The sequence below is a fragment of the Prionailurus bengalensis genome, chromosome D4 (genome assembly GCF_016509475.1).
Source record: "Prionailurus bengalensis isolate Pbe53 chromosome D4, Fcat_Pben_1.1_paternal_pri, whole genome shotgun sequence".
Classification (NCBI taxonomy): Eukaryota; Metazoa; Chordata; class Mammalia; order Carnivora; family Felidae; genus Prionailurus; species Prionailurus bengalensis.
The window spans coordinates 40,868,845-40,887,623 of NC_057359.1; the positions used below are offsets into that span (position 1 = coordinate 40,868,845).

General features: G+C 34.6%; 1 protein-coding gene across 1 annotated transcript in view; it reads left to right on the forward strand.

Moving 5' to 3' along the window:
* CCDC171 (coiled-coil domain containing 171) overlaps window positions 1-18,779 on the forward strand; it is a 315,466-nt gene that overhangs the window by 193,385 nt on the left and 103,302 nt on the right. The window contains 1 exon segment of the mRNA XM_043566993.1: window positions 17,447-17,592. Coding sequence (XP_043422928.1) covers window positions 17,447-17,592 — 146 coding nt within the window.

Genomic DNA, 18,779 nt, shown 5'->3' on the forward strand with positions numbered 1-18,779 from the left:
ATTATACTAATAAACATCTTTGTCCGTGACCTTGGAATTTATAGTGCAGCAGGAAAGATTTATTGACTTATGCTTTGGAAGATATATGGGATTATTGCATAAGTAGATTGCATGTTAAGCACATGTACTTGCATGCCATTTATTCCAGTTAGTTTGAGCTGTAACTTGTCTTTTTTATTTCAAAAATAGAAAGGGTTCTTGTTAAATCCAGATTCCTGAGAGATCTTTGTTATATTATCGAGTCAACTACAAAGTAACTACTTTACCTTGAAATGTGCAAAAGGAATCAATAGGCCTACAAAACTGCCTTTTAAAAAAATGTTTGAAATCATAGTTTTCCTGGTAGCCTGAATATCAATGCATAGGACTTTTCTGGGTTTCTTTCTTTCTCTGGTTTTGTTGCAATATTAAAGTCCCTTGTAGTTTGAGGGTGTTTGGGTATTTTGGTTTTGATTTCTTTTTTTGTCCCCTGCCCTGGCCTATTTGTTTGTCTTGTTTTTTTGTAAAGAAGTACGACTTACAAGGAATTTTCCTTCGGGTGCCTTTACTTTTCATCTTAATCAACTTTCCCCATGATCTCTGTTTCCTTTTCACTAAGGTTTAAGTCCACAACGATTTTTATTTTTTACACTTTTCTTTATGAGACGCCATAGAAAGGCCAGATAAGTCTACGGCGAGCCTTCACATGTCAAATCCACTTCTCAGTGATACTCGTGTTAAATCTCTTTCCCGTCTAATTCGACCTCATTCGGTTGTGGTTGGCACGTGATCTGATGGCACTCCATACTTAAATGAAGTCATTTTAGTCTGAAATATCCATTTCGGTCTGAAAACCCAAATTCAAGTATATGTAAACTGTAATTTTGTGAATGATATTCGTTTACATTGTGCCACATAATATATATTATGACTGAAGTCGATTTTTGCCACTGTTACAGAGTCTTTAGTTTCTGTGATTAATTGAATTCACAATATGCTAAAAATATTGTATGCAATTTAAGTATGCAATTTTATGATCTTATGACTTGTATTTTTCGGAAGGAGTTCTCCGTAATTTTCGAACTGTGGCTTCAGGGACTGTGTACGTTTTGTTAGTATTTGTCCTTGCATTAGATATGGTTTTCTCAGCACTCTAAGTCATTTATAGAGGATATCTTATTTAATTTTTAAAGCAATTTTTGAGTTAAATATCATCATCCATAATTTGCAGATGAAGAAGCCAAGGCACAGAGAATTTAACTTGCCCCAGGTTGTAGGGCTAGTAATTGGTGGAACAAGAAACAGAACCCAGAGATGTTTATTGATAATTCTAATAGTAAGAACTTTCTCTATTAGAAAAATTATTTCCTTTGAATGCACTATAAAAATGACCCAGATTATACAGTTTAATTACAAACATTCCGTGGCTAACTATGAAAATACTATTATTTGTTGTTTCAATGGGTCTATTTTTAAATTAGTAAGCAGTACATTACAAGTTAAAGGGCTAATCAAAATTTATTTACTCTCTGAATGTGTTTTAGTTTTCATTAATCTGAGACTCAGTGGTGGTTTTGTTTCAGAAATAATTTAATTTAACTCTGATCAAATATAGTAACCAACTATAGAATATTACATTTGTAGTGGAATGAGCATAAATATAAATGTCTCAGACTTTGAAGGTAATTATCTGATTATATGTTTATATTTCTGACATGATTATGTGGCAATGTTTAATTCATTTTAGAGGTAATTTTACTCCTATGTGGAGCTATGTATTCTAAATCATTATATCATTCTGTTTATAGGAAACATTTAATTAACATGCTCGAGTTTAAAAAAAATTCTTTTTTAATGTTTATTTATTTTTGATAGAGAGAGGGAGAGCGTGAGTGGGGGAAGGGCAGAGAGCGAGGGAGACACAGAATCCGAAGCAGGCTCCAGGCTCCGAGCTGTCAGCACAGAGCCCGATACTGGGCTTGAACTCCTGAACTGTGAGATCATGACCTGAGCCAAAGTGGGACGCTTAACCGACTGAGTCAGCCAGGCACCCCAACATGCTTGAGTTTTATTTGGAAGTTTCCAAATATATTTCACTGTTATGTTACTAACTTAACATGAGATTTCAGCAAACCAACAGTATTTACTAATCTTGAAAAATTGCATTTTAATTTAGTATTTTCGGAGAGTTAACTAATGAATGACCTTGTCATGCTTTGATCTTATGAATGCTGGCAAGTGTTATTTACTATGTTTTAATTAAAACTATATGTAAGGTAGTATTAACCTGTATAAAATTGGAAGGTCTGAAACTATCAAGGGTAAAGTATGTTTGTCAGTTTTGTCTTCTGATAGCCAAAGGTCTGGCCAAATTCCAAAATGTAGTTAGGGAGGTATAAGTAATAAGGATTATTGTTAAGAGTACCAACAAGGAAAATCTCTGTGATAGATGAAACAAGAAACACCTTTATGGTGGTTTTTATCTTATTTCAGCAACAAAGTCAGAGTATCAAAGTAGACCAAAATTATCAACGGTGCTTCTATGATGGAAATAGAATTTGTCTATTTTTCTGTTTTGAGTCCTGTGACACAGAACAGACATAGAGTCCTTGTGGAATTTAGAAAATCATTGTCTATAAAGAGTGTGGATTTAGGGTGTTTATGCTGTGCCATGGCTAAAAGTATTAAAAAGAAACGACTTTAATTATGGTGGAGGTTTGACAAAATCCCCTGAATCAGATGGATGTGTATTACGATGTGACTATTAGCTTAAGAAATACTTAAGAAAGTAAGACCCTTACTGCTTATTCTCTGAAAGGGAAACAAATTGAAATCTTCTTTCTCAAAAAGTTGGATAAATGATAGTGATTAAATGTAACTGTCTATTATATATATATGTATGTATATATATATCTGTATATATATATATATATTCCCCCTTTCATAAAAGGTTATATAACTGATTAATTTCCTTGTCTTGTTTAGTAGAGCACATTTACATAATCAATTTCAATTACTGTTGTTATGATATTGTGTATATAAATTTAAACTAAGGTTTTGTGATGAAAGTTGATCTTATGAAAATTGTGACAATCACCTAAAGTTTATACATATTATGTTAAAAATAAGGAAAAATACTGAGAATATTTATGTTGTCATTTTGGTGTATACCTTTCAAAATTTTAAATGTAAACATTAATGTGTTTATATGCATATTAGTGTAGACGATAGGTCATAGATGTATTTAAAAATATGGTGTCATGACCAAAGCAATCTTGAAAAAGTAAACCAAAGCAGGAGGCATCACAATCCCAGACTTCAAGCTATACTACAAAGTTGTAATCATCAAGACCGTATGGTATTGGCACAAGAACAGACACTCAGATCAATGGAATAGAATAGAGAACCCAGAAATGGACCCACAAACGTATGGCCAACTAATCTTGGACAAAGCAGGAAAGAATATCCAATGGAATAAAGACAGTCTCTTCAGCAAGTGGTACTGGGAAAACTGGACAGCGACATGCAGAAGAATGAACCTGGACCACTTTCTTACACCATACACAAAAATAAACTCAAAATGAATGAAAGACCTCAATGTAAGACAGGAGGCCATCAAAATCCTCGAGGAGAAAGCAGGCAAAAACCTCCTTGATCTTGCCCGCAGCAATTTCTTACTCAACATGTGTCCAGAGGCAAGGGAAACAAAAGCAAAAATGAACTACTGGGACTTCATCAAAATAAAAAGCTTCTGCACAGCAAAGGAAACAATCAGCAAAACTAAAAGGCAAGCAACAGAATGGGAGAAGGTATTTGCAAATGACATACAGATAAAGGGTTAGTATCCAAAATCTATAAGGAACTTATCAAACTCAACACCCAAAAAACCAAATAATCCAGTGAAGAAATGGGCAAAAGACATGAATAGACACTTCTCCAAGGAAGATATCCAGATGGCCAACCGACACATGAAAAAATGTTCCATATCACTCATCATCAGGGAAATACAAATCAACACCACAATGAGATACCACCTGACACCTGTCAGAATAGCTAACATTAACACCTCTGGCAACAACAGATGTTGGTGAGGATGCAGAGAAAGAGGATCTCTTTTGCATTGTTGGTGGGAATGCAAGCCGGTGCAGCCACTCTGGGAAACAGTGTGGAGGTTCCTCAAAAAATTAAAAATAGAACTACCCTATGACCCAGCAATTGCACTACTTGGCATTTATCCAAGGGATACAGGTGTGCTGTTTTGAAGGGACACATGCCCCCCCCACCATGTTTATGGCAGCACTATCAACAATAGCCAACGTATGGCAAGAGCCCAAATGTCCATCAATGTTTGAATGGATAAAGAAGATGCAGCATATATGTACAATGGAGTATTATTCGGCAATCAAAAAGAATGAAATCTTGCCATTTGCCACTATGTGGATGGAACTGGCGGGTATTATGCTAAGTGAAATTAGTCAGAGAAAGACACAAATCATATGACTTCACTCATATGAGGACTTTAAGAGACAAAACAGATGAACATAAGGGGAGGGAAGCAAAAATAATATAAAAACAGGGAGGGGGTCAAAGCAGAAGAGACTCACAAATATGGAGAACAAACTGAGGGTTACTGGAAGGGTTGTGGGAGGGCGGATGGGCTAAATGGGTAAGGGGCATGAAGGAATCTACTCCTGAAATCGTTGTTGCACTATATGCTAACTAATTTGGATGTAAATTTTAAAAAATAAAAAATAAAATTAAAAAAATACGCTGTCATGTTTTACAGTGTTATAGTAGCCCTTTTTAAATTTGGAAATATATCAAGGCCATTTTAAAATATCAATAAATATAATTTATTTTTGAGAAGAAGAAAAGTAACAAAGAATTGCTTAGACATATTTTCTCCTTATTATATGTTTTAGAGTGGAAAATATTAAAATAAAATATGCTACACTAAAATATAAATTAAGGAAGGCTTCATAAGAAAATGTTTTTTATAAAGTACAGACACACAGATTAGTTTAGTTTAATTTGTAGTGTGCAACTCAATATTTTTCCGTAAGGCGGCAATATACTTTTATCATGTTTTTACACTGACTAAAATCAAATGACTTGCTATGGTTTTTAATATTTAATTAAAATTCATTTCTCTACTGATAATCTACTATTAAATCAGACTAGAAGCTGATTTTCTAAAGTATCCATTAATGATTTCATAACTGTATAAATCTTAGAGTAGATTGCTATATGTAGGAATAGAACTGTATCAGTCAGGATACTCTTTGTAATGTTGCAGTAACAAGTGACCCCAAAATTTCAGTAATCTTACAAGAGACTTCTTGCACCTTGTGTATACCCATCATGGATCAACTGATTTCTGCTTCATGGGTTCCTCACACTGAATAAGGCTGATAGAATAACCCTTATCTTGGACACTGCTGGTCTTGTGGTAATGGTCTCTATTTAAAACATTGCTGTTCTTGTGTCTACTAGGAATTGACATTATTTTACTTCTGTCCACATTTTGTTGGCCAAAGAAAGAAACATGGGCACTCCCAAATCTTACAAGATAGGGACTATATAATCCTTTTTCTAGAAGAGACATCACCAATTATATAGTCAATCCAGATACCCGTGGAACAGGAGAGAGTATACTTTCTCTCAGGGAGGTGGAACAAATACAATCCACTACAATAACTAATTTTTTAAAGCTTTATAAATACAGAAAAGAGGAAGGCTCTGTTTTCTAGTTAGTCATATTCACTGAATTTCATATAACTTTACATTTTATCATCTGTAGCTCTAAGTTTGCTAGAAAGGTTGAAAACAGGGAACCATATATTTAGTTGCCACTTTTCCCTCTTGTTCTAGAGTTTTTATTAGTCTAAAAAGGAAAGGATTATCCAGGGTATTATGCTGTTTTTCTTTAAATAAACTTGAATGTTCTAGAATATGTAGACTGTTAACATTCCATAAAGCATTTTCTAGGGTCCAGAAGCCATAGGCCTGACATTTCAAGGAGTCACCACTAGATGGTGATCTCGCTCATTTAGAGGGATAGAAAAGCTGTGTGTTTTTCTTCAGGTGAATGGGTTGTTTACAGAGGGAACAGAAATGTAAACCATACTAATTTTATGGGAAGCTCTTTATAATCAAAATGGTACTATTTACTGAGTATGTATATGTACATGTGTACACACACACACACACACACACACACACACACACATCTTCACACAGGAAAACTCCCTTTGAAGCAAAGCCATAAAAAATGTGTTTTGCTATGTTGTTACTTCCCTTGAATATGTAATATATATATATATACTATATATGTAATATATATATGTATATATATATATATGTATATATACATATATACATATATACATATATATATATATACATGTATACATGTATATATATATGTATATATATATGTATATATGTATATGTATATGTATATGTACATATATGTATATATGTATATATATATATATATATAGTATATATAGTATGTATATGTTGAATATATATTATATATTCAACTGTTACTATCCAAAGACGCAAGTTTTCCCCAACTACAGTTTCTCAAGAAATTGCACTAAGCCTTGGGTTCATCTCTCTGCTTTTTCCTAATACTTTGTTTTAAATTGCTAACTGTTGCTGAATCTTTAACACTTCTGTATTACTCTTTAGTCTCTTTTTGTAATTATTAGGAGGAAGAGGGATTAAAAATTACATATTTCACTCAGATATGTTAAAATATCTGTCATGGGTTATCACATGATGGGAAAGCTGATACCAACCCTTTTAGTTATTTAGAAACCTTAATGGTTATTGCTAGTGGTAACTTTTTTCCTAACCTTTTTCTCTTTAAAATAACCCAGTATAACAACTAACTTGTTATACACTACAAGTAGTGTAGTTCTTTGAAAACGATCACTGATTTCAGTTGTTAATTGACTTTTTGGTGCTCCTAAAATAATGTATTCTTATCATATATTTCATCATAACTGAGCTGAGACTCAGTTATGGCTCTCTGTCTTATGATTCAAATAGCTTATAGGATTTCATATAGTTATTAGTAGAAATAGAAAATCTATGGCTATGATGTTGCATTTATATAAAGTAAATATTTAATATTTATTCTGCTTGAGTAATGTAAAAGTGAATTTGATATAATACTCTTTAGCATACTAAGGAAAACTATCTATTACAAGCCAGATCTTTTAAAAATACTTTTAAATCTAGTGTATCACTGAATCATTATGCTCAAAGGTGAAATCTTCTCAAACCTTTGTTAGATTCCAGCTGAAGATGCAAATGAGCTTTTCAGTATGGCCAGAATGATCTCGTGCATTTTTTCTAATTTGGCAGTTATGGTTTTTCATATGATCTCTGAGACCAATATTGAAGAATGCTGCCCCAGGCCAGGAATATTGCAGTGGCTTCCCATGGCTTTCTATGACAATAGTTGGCAAGTACTTAGCCATAGACCCTTCTTTGAACATAATCTTATACAAAAGCTCATAGAAAACATTAATACAAAGTCTGGTGGAGAGAAGGAAGGGAGTTGGGAGTCTACTAATTCAAGTGTTGCCTCCAAGTTGTTTGATGCCCCTCTGTGGAACACTGTATAAAAATCATTTGAAAGATTAAAAGTCTGGTTTTCTGACCACACTTGGACTATATGTACCTTTCTAGTCTTTTCTCCTGCCATTCTCAATGGCATCCTTCAGCCAAGCCTTACCTCTTATATTTCTCAGATGTGCCATTTTATTCTGATGAAAATGATCTTTACCACATTGAACACTTAGCTTGAAAACCAACTGCTTTCTAAATATCTTCTTGTCTTTCTAGTTAGGAAGTCACTTCCAAGAGGAGTATATTCTTTGTTTTTATGTGTTTATTTATTTACATCTCACTCTGCCTGGTTTTGAACTCTGGCTCTGTGTAACCTTGGGCAAGTTAGTTGAGTTCTCTCATAAGTAAAGTGGGAATAATAGTACTGACTTCATAGAATTGTTATAATGATTAATTGTATTAATAAGATTAGTACACAGGAAGTGTTAGCTATTATTATTATTATTATTATTATTATTATTATTTATGGCTATGGCATGGATAGGCATGATCCAGATAGATACAGTAAAGTTACATCCAGTGTTGAGGTTAGGTTTTAGGATCAGCATCTAAGGCAAAAATCTTGCATAATCAGAAGTGTTTGGGGTGCCTGGCTGGCTCAGTGAGTAGAACATCCAACTCTTGATCTCAAGGTTGTAAGTTCCGAGCCCCATGTTGGGTGTAGACATTACTTGAAAATAAAATCTTTGAAAAAAAAGTGTCTTTTTCCTTCGGGAAATCTAATAATATTTGAAGTTATTAGTGGAAAAATGATTAAGCCATTTTATTTCTTTCAACTCCTTTCAGTCCACCCAACTCAATAAACTCAATAACTGTTCCTATTTATTTTCATTCCTTTAAAAAGCCCCTTCAGGTGTGGCCACATTAGAGATGACATATTCTAAACAAATTCAAGGCAGCCAGGTTTTCTTCCTGGAATATGTTGCCATTTCTTCAGTTGGGCACCGAATGAGGAGGTTGGTGTTCTTTCAGGGGTCAAGTTGAATGAAAGTACATTTTCCACCCAGGAGAATCCCTCTCATGTTGACTTCCTTGTTAGGGTATTTGCAGGGTCAGAGATATGTGGGGACAACCAGGTGTCACAGCGGGTTTTATGGTAGTTGCCGTTTGCTTTGTTCATGTCACCTGTTCCGTGCTGGCTGCAGGTGAATGTTTATGACTTGGAGTGGCACCAGACCTACTGGATTTGGATTGTTGATCTGTCGTTCAATTCTTTTTCTTTCCTCCATTTGCTCTCCCCATTATTCCTTTCAAAGTAAGTATAATAGGATTCATTTAAAGTCAAATGCAATTCTGTTCTCATCTTTGATGAACACATATCAGTACGAACTACTAATTCTTCCATTACTATAATATTAAAATGCAATCTGTATGGCGTCGGTTCTTTAAGGGTGGCATTTTTGGATTAAATGAGGCACGTTGATGACTTTTTACACAGTCACTAAGATCTCTTTAACAGGTGGATTTGGCTATAAGTGTTGATATTATAGAGCTTGATATATGTTACGATAGTGTGGAGATCCTATAGTAAATCTTTTAGAAGTTGAAGTTTTACAGGGCGCCTGGGTGGCTCAGTTGGTTAAGCGGCCGACTTCGGCTCAGGTCATGATCTCACGGTCCGTGAGTTCGAGCCCCGTGTCGGGTTCTGTGCTGACAGCTCAGAGCCTGGAGCCTGTTTCGGATTCTGTGTCTCCCTCTCTCTGACCCTCCCCCATTCATGCTCTGTCTCTCTCTGTCTCAAAAATAAACATTAAAAAAAAATAAAAAAAAAATAGAAGTTGAAGTTTTACTAGGCAGCCAGATCTCAAGATCTGCAGCGAACTTCAATGCTATTGTTGCTAACTTATAAAGGAAAGAGAACTCCATTATTTTTCAAAAGGTTAAAAAAAAGTAGCAGCCTAATGTGGTCTTGAAATATATGAAATTCTGTACTGCAGTGCTGTGCTATATAATTCATCCTTTCCAAATGTTAATTTTTTTTATTTCATTAGTGCATTTAAGAAATGATGTTTTCATACAGGCAATCTTGAATTGTGCATGCTTTGATTTTATTTTAATGTTTATTTATTTTTGAGAGAGAAAGAGAGCAAGGGCAGAGAGAAGGAGACAAAGGATCTGAGGCAGGCTCTGCACTTACAGCACAGAGCCTGATGTGGGGCTCAAACTGACCAACCATGAGATCATGACCCGAACTGAAGTTGGTCGCTTAACCAGACTGAGCCACCCAGGCGCCCCATGCATGCTTTGATTTTTGATGTGGAAAGTGTGCCTTGTTGAAGTCCTTGTTGAAGTTTATTTCAATATAAATAGAAAGCTGTCATTTAAATAGATTTGAATACCTTGCCTTACTTGAGAAATAGGTGAAATATTGGTTTTGCATTTCCACGCGGATTTTCCAGTTTATGGATTTTTATGGAAGATCTGGAGAGATGGTTACTAATACCATTGTGGCACAGGATAAGGAATAAGGGTTCAGTGTACTATGACTTGGGCTCACATTTTGGCATAAACCCATGCAGTAGTTATAGGACCTTGGGAACATTACTTAACTTCTCTGATTCTTAGTTTTCCCTTGTGTGTAAAATAGGAATGATAATGTGAACCATCTTATTGGACTATGAAAAATGAATCAATGTAACTGTGAGATGCTTGTATGATAACAATCATATGGTTCAGTTGTCACTCAAGCTATGTTCCCCCCCCCCCCCCCGGCTTCCAGGACTTGGGGAATAATCACAAACATTTATTCAACATTTAGTCTGACAGACATTATTCAAGAACAGGCCTAGTGCCCTCATACAAAGGTGGAATGCTCCAGATAGTCAATGTTAGTAAAGGTTTGCTGTTCAGAACTTTCCCCCCTGTGATTATACCTCTAAAATTAAGATAGAAATCAGTGGTAGAACACTTAATACACAAAAATTCATCCCATGAATAAACTTTTAAGAAAAACCTTGGACTTTGTTTTATTTACATTTATGTCTAAAAGAACCTAAGTTTATTTTTCTAATTTAAATTTGACCTTCAGATTCTCTTAAATAATTAATTTTTAGTCAGCTGATATTTGATTTACTTTCATTAGTTTTATTTAATATATAGCATATTCAAGAGAGTAATTTGAATTCTGTATCACAATGAAAATATTAATGTGAGGGTATTTTAATTATTGTATAGGATTACTTAACATATTATTCAATTATATCACAAAAAGAATTCCTACAATTGAAAAATTCTTCCAACAATAATTTCTTTTTATTTAAATGTCAGCAACCCAACTATATGAAGCCCTTTATGAATTATTCATATTTTTTTCAAATTCTTCTTAGACAGTAGTTTTAGGTAATTCTCAAGCGATTTGAAAACAGCATCTAATTCTAAATGATACTTTTCTACCACCTAATTCATAGCTTGCCTCACTTAAAATATTGCCAGGGAATTCAGCAACTTCCTGGACCTTCACATGGCTAAGATTATCATCTGTGTAAAGCTTCTGGGACCTGCTGGGTGTCTGTAGCTGGTAAGGTCCAACAGAAGAGCCTATGTGTGTTCCATCCCCTTGTATTTCTTAGGGATTCTCGGAGGGGACTTGGAAGCTGCGTAAGCTGATTTTTATTACAGCAACAGTATGGTGGTTGTCCCCTGCAGCCGGTGTCTGTTTCGTAAGGTCTGTAGTGCAGCTAAATGCAGTTTGTTTTCTACTCTGAGAAAACATTACTGCCACATTACTGCTTACATGCCATGTGTCACAATAAATCTAGCTACCGCTGGTCTGTTCTGTCCTTTTCAGAGTGTATTTTCCAGTTGAGAGCGCTCTCATGATTCTCTTTATTATCCTCCTTTTTTTTTTGTCATTTAAAATGTGTTTCAGCTGTTTCTCTCCCACTATATCTTATTATCATCTAACACTTTTGGTATACAAGAATGTTGTAGTGCATATGTGAGGTTTAGAACAAACAGCATTCAATATACTTTGAACACTTTTATGAGGTTCCTTTTCTTTCCATTATATTTTACTATTGATCAATTTCAGTTCATTTACTGGGAAGGATTAACTTTTTCCTTTTATAAGCTGATGGAATGTAAGAGGACATTTACAAAGGAATATGTGAGAATGTGGTACCAATAACCGTAAGCCATTACACAACAAAATCTTACAGCGTACTTTGAAATTTTAAAGGTGAAGTTTCATTGCTTCATTTGCTCCATTTTTTTTTAATAATCATCAACCATATGGCCTATTTGTAAAAGTAAGCTATTTTACATTTAGTTTGTTAATTTCCTTTTATCTTTTCAAGTGTCATAGAAATAGTTATTAAAAAATTGTATATGTTTATATATATGTGTGTGTGTATATATATACATATATATATGATGTGAAATAATATGGAGACTCAAAAGTTGCCACATATAGGTTGGAATTTAAAGAAGGCCATGCAATGACACTACATGGAGAAGTGTTAAGTATTGCATTAATTATGCATATTAAATTTATGTAGACTTTTTTGGTTTATAGGACACTTTCACATCTATTGTTTTACTAGACATGTGTGAGTGTTAACTAGACTGTCATTTATTCAACCCCAAAAGTGGGTGAGTTACTTCATCTGCAGCTCCAGCTTACGAATATGTCAATTACATTCTGCATAAGACTTTTATTAGAAAATAATAAAAGATAGCCTTCCTAAGGAAGATAACTTAAAATTGCGGAACTTTTCATTCAAACTATCCATCTAAAATATAGAGCACTAAGAACTGGAATTTATCCATGTATTAATTTTACCATACCAGCATCTTTTACTATCTTATATTTATTGTAAATTGTCTGATTGCGTATCTCACAGACTTTCACGCTTTATTGTAAAATATGGAGTCCTCTAATTTCATCCCTGACTCGTGTGCCCAGTTGTAAGCTTGGTGGTTGTATCACTTTAACTTTATACTTTCTGTGGCAGCCTGCCTTGTGTGATCTACCCAGCAGCTCCTCACTTCTTGATTAATATAATTTTCTAGTTGTCACACTATTAGAGTAAGGCTGAAGACAGTGCTGTTTCCTTTCCCAATGTTAGTTTTAGTGCCCTGAGATGTTTTACACAATTTATCACAATCTAGGAATGTTTATTCATGAATTATGGTCATAACAGCAGTGAAGTTTTAAAAAATGTGTTATAGATGTTTTTTCCCCCGACCTAGGAAATGTAGCTTCATTCTTTATAACACTTGCGTTGTTGTCTTGCCTTTCATTTTGTATGACTGACTTTTATACCAAATTGAATAAGCCATTAGCTTTTAGTCTGTAGGAATGTGGATCCATAGATATTTCCCATTAGACAAAAGAAAATCTATAAAAGCGGTATCTCCCGGGGCTCGGTCTTCCTAGCTGGCCTAATGGTCTAACGCACTGCTGTACTGTGCCCTTATGAGAGAGAACTATGTGGGATGATTCCCTGAACATCCAGAACTATTAATTGGAGAGGTGTGCACTTTCTTTCAGATAACCTTAACTTTTGTACTATCCCACCTTTATTAATCAAATATTCTGATTGAGGGAATTCGTGTTCTAACTTTCGTATTTTTGAAACTATTACTGAACGAAATGATAGGCTTTGTATACCTTGTGTAGTTTACAATTCAAGTTTGCCAAAGTAGGAGCTACTGTATGTAGGTAGCCATGTTGTTTTGATAAGTTTGTTTTAAAGAACGTCTCCTGAAAAAAGACCTCTACTGGTGATGGTTGCATAATTCTGTGAATACACAAAACCCCACTGAAGTGTACGCTTTAAAAAGGTGAATTATGTGGTATGTGAATTATATCTCCATAAAGCTGTTATTAAAAAAATTTCCACTGCACAAAATATTTTCATAGGTGCAAACTAATAGCATTTTAGCCTATAGTTGCAATCAAAAAAATTGTTAGCTTTAATAAATTAACACTTAAAGCTTTAGAAATATGAAATCATGCGTGCATTAAAAAATAACTTGTGCTCTTACTCAGTGGTAACACATGTTTATTATGGGAACGTCAGACACTTCAAATAAGAAAAGGGACATTTAAAAATTATGAGGGTCTTTTAAATATTTGCATCTACCATATATTCTACACCTAAGCTTTCCCTATATTTAACTACTTCCTTGGCACCTATATTTTTCTTGCCAGCTTTCATTAGCAATAAATAGCTTTTCATGATCACCTTAGGAAAATAACCAGATGTAAAAATATCTTCTCATAAGTAGTTTAGTGAAAGCATTGGCTTTCCCCGCCCTGGACTATGAGAGGCGTAAATGAGGGTGGGCAGTGACATCATCATCCAAAGAAATACAGTCAACATATTGCAGAATAGCTTCGGATATACAGTCAGTTTGGGATTTTGTTGTAAAACGTTTTGCTTTAAAACATTTTGGCTTTCAGGTGAAAACTTAGACTTGTGCCATCAGTTCTTATACAGGCAGAATATTAGTGTGTCTTTTTAAAACACTCTTGTTATCACATTTAGCATTAGCTTTCTAATGGCTAAAACTGTTCGCAACACAGTTTAAAGATAAATGCAGTATCAGGCTTTGAATTTTTTTTCTTTTTTTGGTAAATATTAAGACCTGAGTACAAAATGAGGGCTGTACTGCGGATTAAGTGAAATATCTCAAGGCTGTGCTGTTCTGATAACTGAACCTGAAGTGACCTTTCTCAGACACAATTACAGAGCTGTATGTTTTTCCTTTAATTTCATCAGGGGTTTAATTAGTATACAAATAAAACTTCCCTTATCTTCCTTTCTACCTAATTGGCTTGTCTTCGCTTATATATGAAGTATGTGAAAGTGGGCTGTAATTAGGGTGACCGTGTTAACCTTTTTTCCTCAAATGTACTGTTGCCTAAAGGCCTCAAGGCCTAAAAACAGCGCTTTGGATTATTGCTTTGCAATCACTATGGCTGTCCCACAGGTTTTCTCATGAGCAGAAGGGCTTTGGGTGCTGCAGGTTCCCACTGCTTAACAGGATCTTCATTCTTCTCCCCACTAAATGTTTATTGATTATCTCGCTGTTCCAGGCTCAGCCTCCAACAACTTAATATCAGGTGACAGTCAGGAGAGTTCTCCAAGTAATTAGAGTTGAGCATTGGGGGAACAATTAGGAGCAGAGTTATTAAACTTGATTTATCCTATTCTCTCCTGAACAGTTTCTTGGATATCAGAACATCACACTTTCACAATCTACCCTGGTTGAGAAATTAGTGGCTAACCTGCTGCTTATCATTGTTGCCTTGCTGCCTAGAGGCACACCCTCCTGGTTTCAGTTGTTCGGTTGGAAATATTAGAGTCCAGAAAGTTTATCATGGGTTTTAATTAGACAAACCTGGACAGGAGAAAAGCAAAGCTTCACTTAAGATTTTAAGTCAATATATAATATATGCTATAGATTGTATATGGCGGAGGTACGTATGTATGTACATTATATACACACACACTTAAATATGTTTTTCTTTCTTTAAAGCTCAGTGTTGAGGTTCTTAAAGATTCTAATTTTGTCATCAAAAACAAAAAAAGGTGACTATCAGGGGAAAGACATATTACTGAATCACTTTGATGTTCTGCACACATCTTTATGAACCTTAGAACCCATTGATGTATACGGATCCCATTGTACTGTACCTACCCCAGCTCTTTGAAAATCGGAGTTCTGTTTCTCTCCGTCATGTGGCTCTGATCATTATCTCTTCATTTTCACAGTAAGGATGTGTGACCTCTGCAGCTTTGTTTATACCACTTTGTGTTCGTTTTCTGCAATTCCAGTCTTAGAATGGGCTAAATTCAGCTATTCTGAAATAGTGCGAGCTTTAGGAGAGTTTGGGGGCTCCCCGCCATTTCCCCCGAGAGAGGAAAATGAAAGCCAGAGGAAACAAGAAGATTTGGACATATGGTAGAAGTTCTAATTCTGTGAGATATATCTTCTTTGAAAGGATGTCATAGGATGGCTGAAAAGGCAAGTGTGGCTTTACAATGCTGCCAGGGTCAGGGGTTTCTCTCAGATTGGGCCAGTGAGCTTCACTCTGGACAAGGCTGGAGACAGTACCTTGAAACCCCTCTCAGATACACACCTCTAGTCATAGGAGCTACTGAGCAAGAGCATTGGAACGGATTGGCACAAATCCGTTATTTCTGTTGGAAAAAGAATTCAAACTTTATGCATAGCTGGTAGTGGGTCGTTAATTTTATCTTCATATCTGAAAAATAGCATTTTTTATTAACTGAAAAATGTCAGAAATACTGGCTTTAACAGGACTCAACTGGATTTTACTTTTTTAAATAAAGAAATCTCATAATACTTCAATGCCTTTAAATATCTTAACATTGGTGCAAAATACGTAGGTTTAGCGTGGCCTTTAAAAATCTATTCTTTGTTGTCTTTTTAAAGTCGGTTTGAATCAGTGACTGTTTCCTATAGTGGGATGTTCTTGAAGATCTGATAATACTAAAGGCTGAAATAAAATATAATGTCTAATAAGTAATCCCAGTTTACTTATTTTTTATTTTTTAAACGTGTACTTGTCTGGAAGCAGCTTGACTGTTTGCAAAGGGAAATACTGAATTAAAAAACTTTTAACATTTTAAAACACCTGATTTGGCTGATGATTGCTTTCGTTGTATAGCATTTAGAGTGAATTGTTTTAGCTCCGTGCAGGCAGCTTGAGTTTTCTGTACTATCTATTGTGAATGCTTTAAGAGAATACTGTAGAAAGAATTTTAAACATGAAATTATAGCTTTGTCAATTATATATATATGTTGTGAACATTCATGTGTGGCTAAACTCTGAGAAAGAAGAAAAAATATTGTGTGCATGTAACCAATTGATTAGCTAGCTCACTGTATAGCAAATTCACCTGAAAAACTGACAAGCTCATATCCTAGAAATTTCATAGGCAAAGGAATGAGCAAGGTTTCAGTGCTCAGGGATCCTGTGATGCCTATATTATTTTGAATGAATTCTAGAAAAGACTCCTTCAGATTGTGAGGTTCTGGTTCTAAGACCTTTAGCCCGAAAGGGAGTTTGGCACTTGCATCTTGACATTTTTGTGCTACGCGAATATTTCAGATTAAAGCAAATAGCAAAATGTCAATCAACAGATTTTATAGTTCTGTGGCTAGGAAAATATTTATGGGACACAAATAATTCTGAATGCAAATATTATTTGCAACTTTCTCTGTTAGATGAAACATGTTGATTGCATTTGTGTGGCTATGTTTGACATGAGAGTTATTTAATGGAAGTAAGGGAGTTTTATTTTGGAGTCCAGTTTGTTTGTTCCCTGAGATGCCCATAGTCACCTGTTCTGGATATATTTATAAGTAAAGTGGTGGTACTTTTAAATCTTGGGTTCCCCCTTCTCATGTAGGTGTCCTAACCCACCTTCCCCTCGCTCACAAACACACTTTGGGCTTATGATAGTTCTTGTTTTACATAGACTCTAATTTTCATGTGCTTTCTCCCCTGAAAATCTTTATTTTGTCATCATTCAAAGAAAATGCTACTTGAGGTTTTTATAATCAGATGTTTTTTTTGTAAGAATAAGATGTATTTGCCTTACGGTGTTTGAAAAAATAAAATAGAGTTGTATTTTGTAGCTAAACATTTTTCAAAATCTTCTCGGATCTATCATTTCTAATTAGTAAGTATGTAAAATTTTTGCAGAAAATTTGTTAAACCTTGATGTGTAATGACCCAAGTCTACTTCTCAGTCAGTCTGTATCCTTCTTTGTTTAATAGCCTATGGCATAAATTGAAGTTAATTATCAGGGCTGACAAGTAACTCTGTTTTCTGTCTGCTTGCAGAGTCTCTCCGAGGCAAAGATGGAGCTGAGAAGAAAAGATCAATCTCTGCGTCAGCTCAATAGACATCTTACCCAGCTGGAGCAGGACAAGCGTCGACTGGAGGAGAACATCCACGATGCAGAGAGTGCCCTCCGCATGGCAGCCAAGTGAGCATTCGGACCTTGGGGAGATCACTTAAAACAGACAAAAGATCAATTCTTACTTTCATGCTCCGGGTTTTAGCCCTGGATAATACAGTGTTAGAAAACAAAAGTACAGCTGTCTCTCTTTGAAATTCTCTGATATATCCTCAAAAAAGAAAACTCTTAACTCAACATGCTAACTGTATATTTTATTGAGAAACCTCAGAAAAGTGTAAGGTTCTATATAACCTCTAATTATGTGTATTTTGGGCTCTGTTGTACTGTTACATGTTTGAAACCATGATTTCATTAATATGAAATGGAATACACTTTATTCAAAAGTTTTTCATAGTTCCTTCTATCACATATTCCCCGTTCCCTTCTGCCCCATTGCCCCCCAAATTTTGCTCGGCATATAATATACCAATATTGCAAGTCATTGTTCCATAAAAAATGTTAATATATAATCAACATATATATCATAGCATCTTCTTAAGTGCAATAAAACACATTGATCATGGAAAAGTCACTTAATTTTATAGCTGTATATCCTAATATGTCCAACAGAAAAAAACATACTGTTTTTAGAGTGGGCATCTATGTAAATGTGATGAGAGTGGTTTTCCTTTTACCAGGTAATCAAGTTGACATACACTCTGAAGTTCAAATTGAACAATTCTCTTGGGTATTTTTATTTGTTCCTCACATCAAATTTCATGGAATACTTTAGGACAGCCCTTTGTACAACAGCATGGCTTAAAGAAAATCTATTTATGGATTAAAGAAACATCTAATTTTAATAAACTCGGTGTTTTCTGAATTTGGAATTCTGGACTCCTGTAATTACATATATATGTATATGTGTGTGTGTATATATATATACACACATACATGTATGTATGTGTATATATATACACATATATACACATATATATGTATATATATACACATATATACATACATACATGTATGTGTGTGTATACATATGTGTGTATATATATGTGTGTGTCTATATATATATATATATAAATTAAAATTTTTTTGAGACAGACTCTTGTTAAGCATCAAATATTGTGAAATATGAATGTAGTCTGTAAACTAAATCACAAAACAGGGAATCTGCCCTCTAGGATATCTACAGCTTTGCCATTGGGCTTGGGAAATTGCTCACACATAATGAAAAAATGAGTTTACACAAGATCAAAATATTG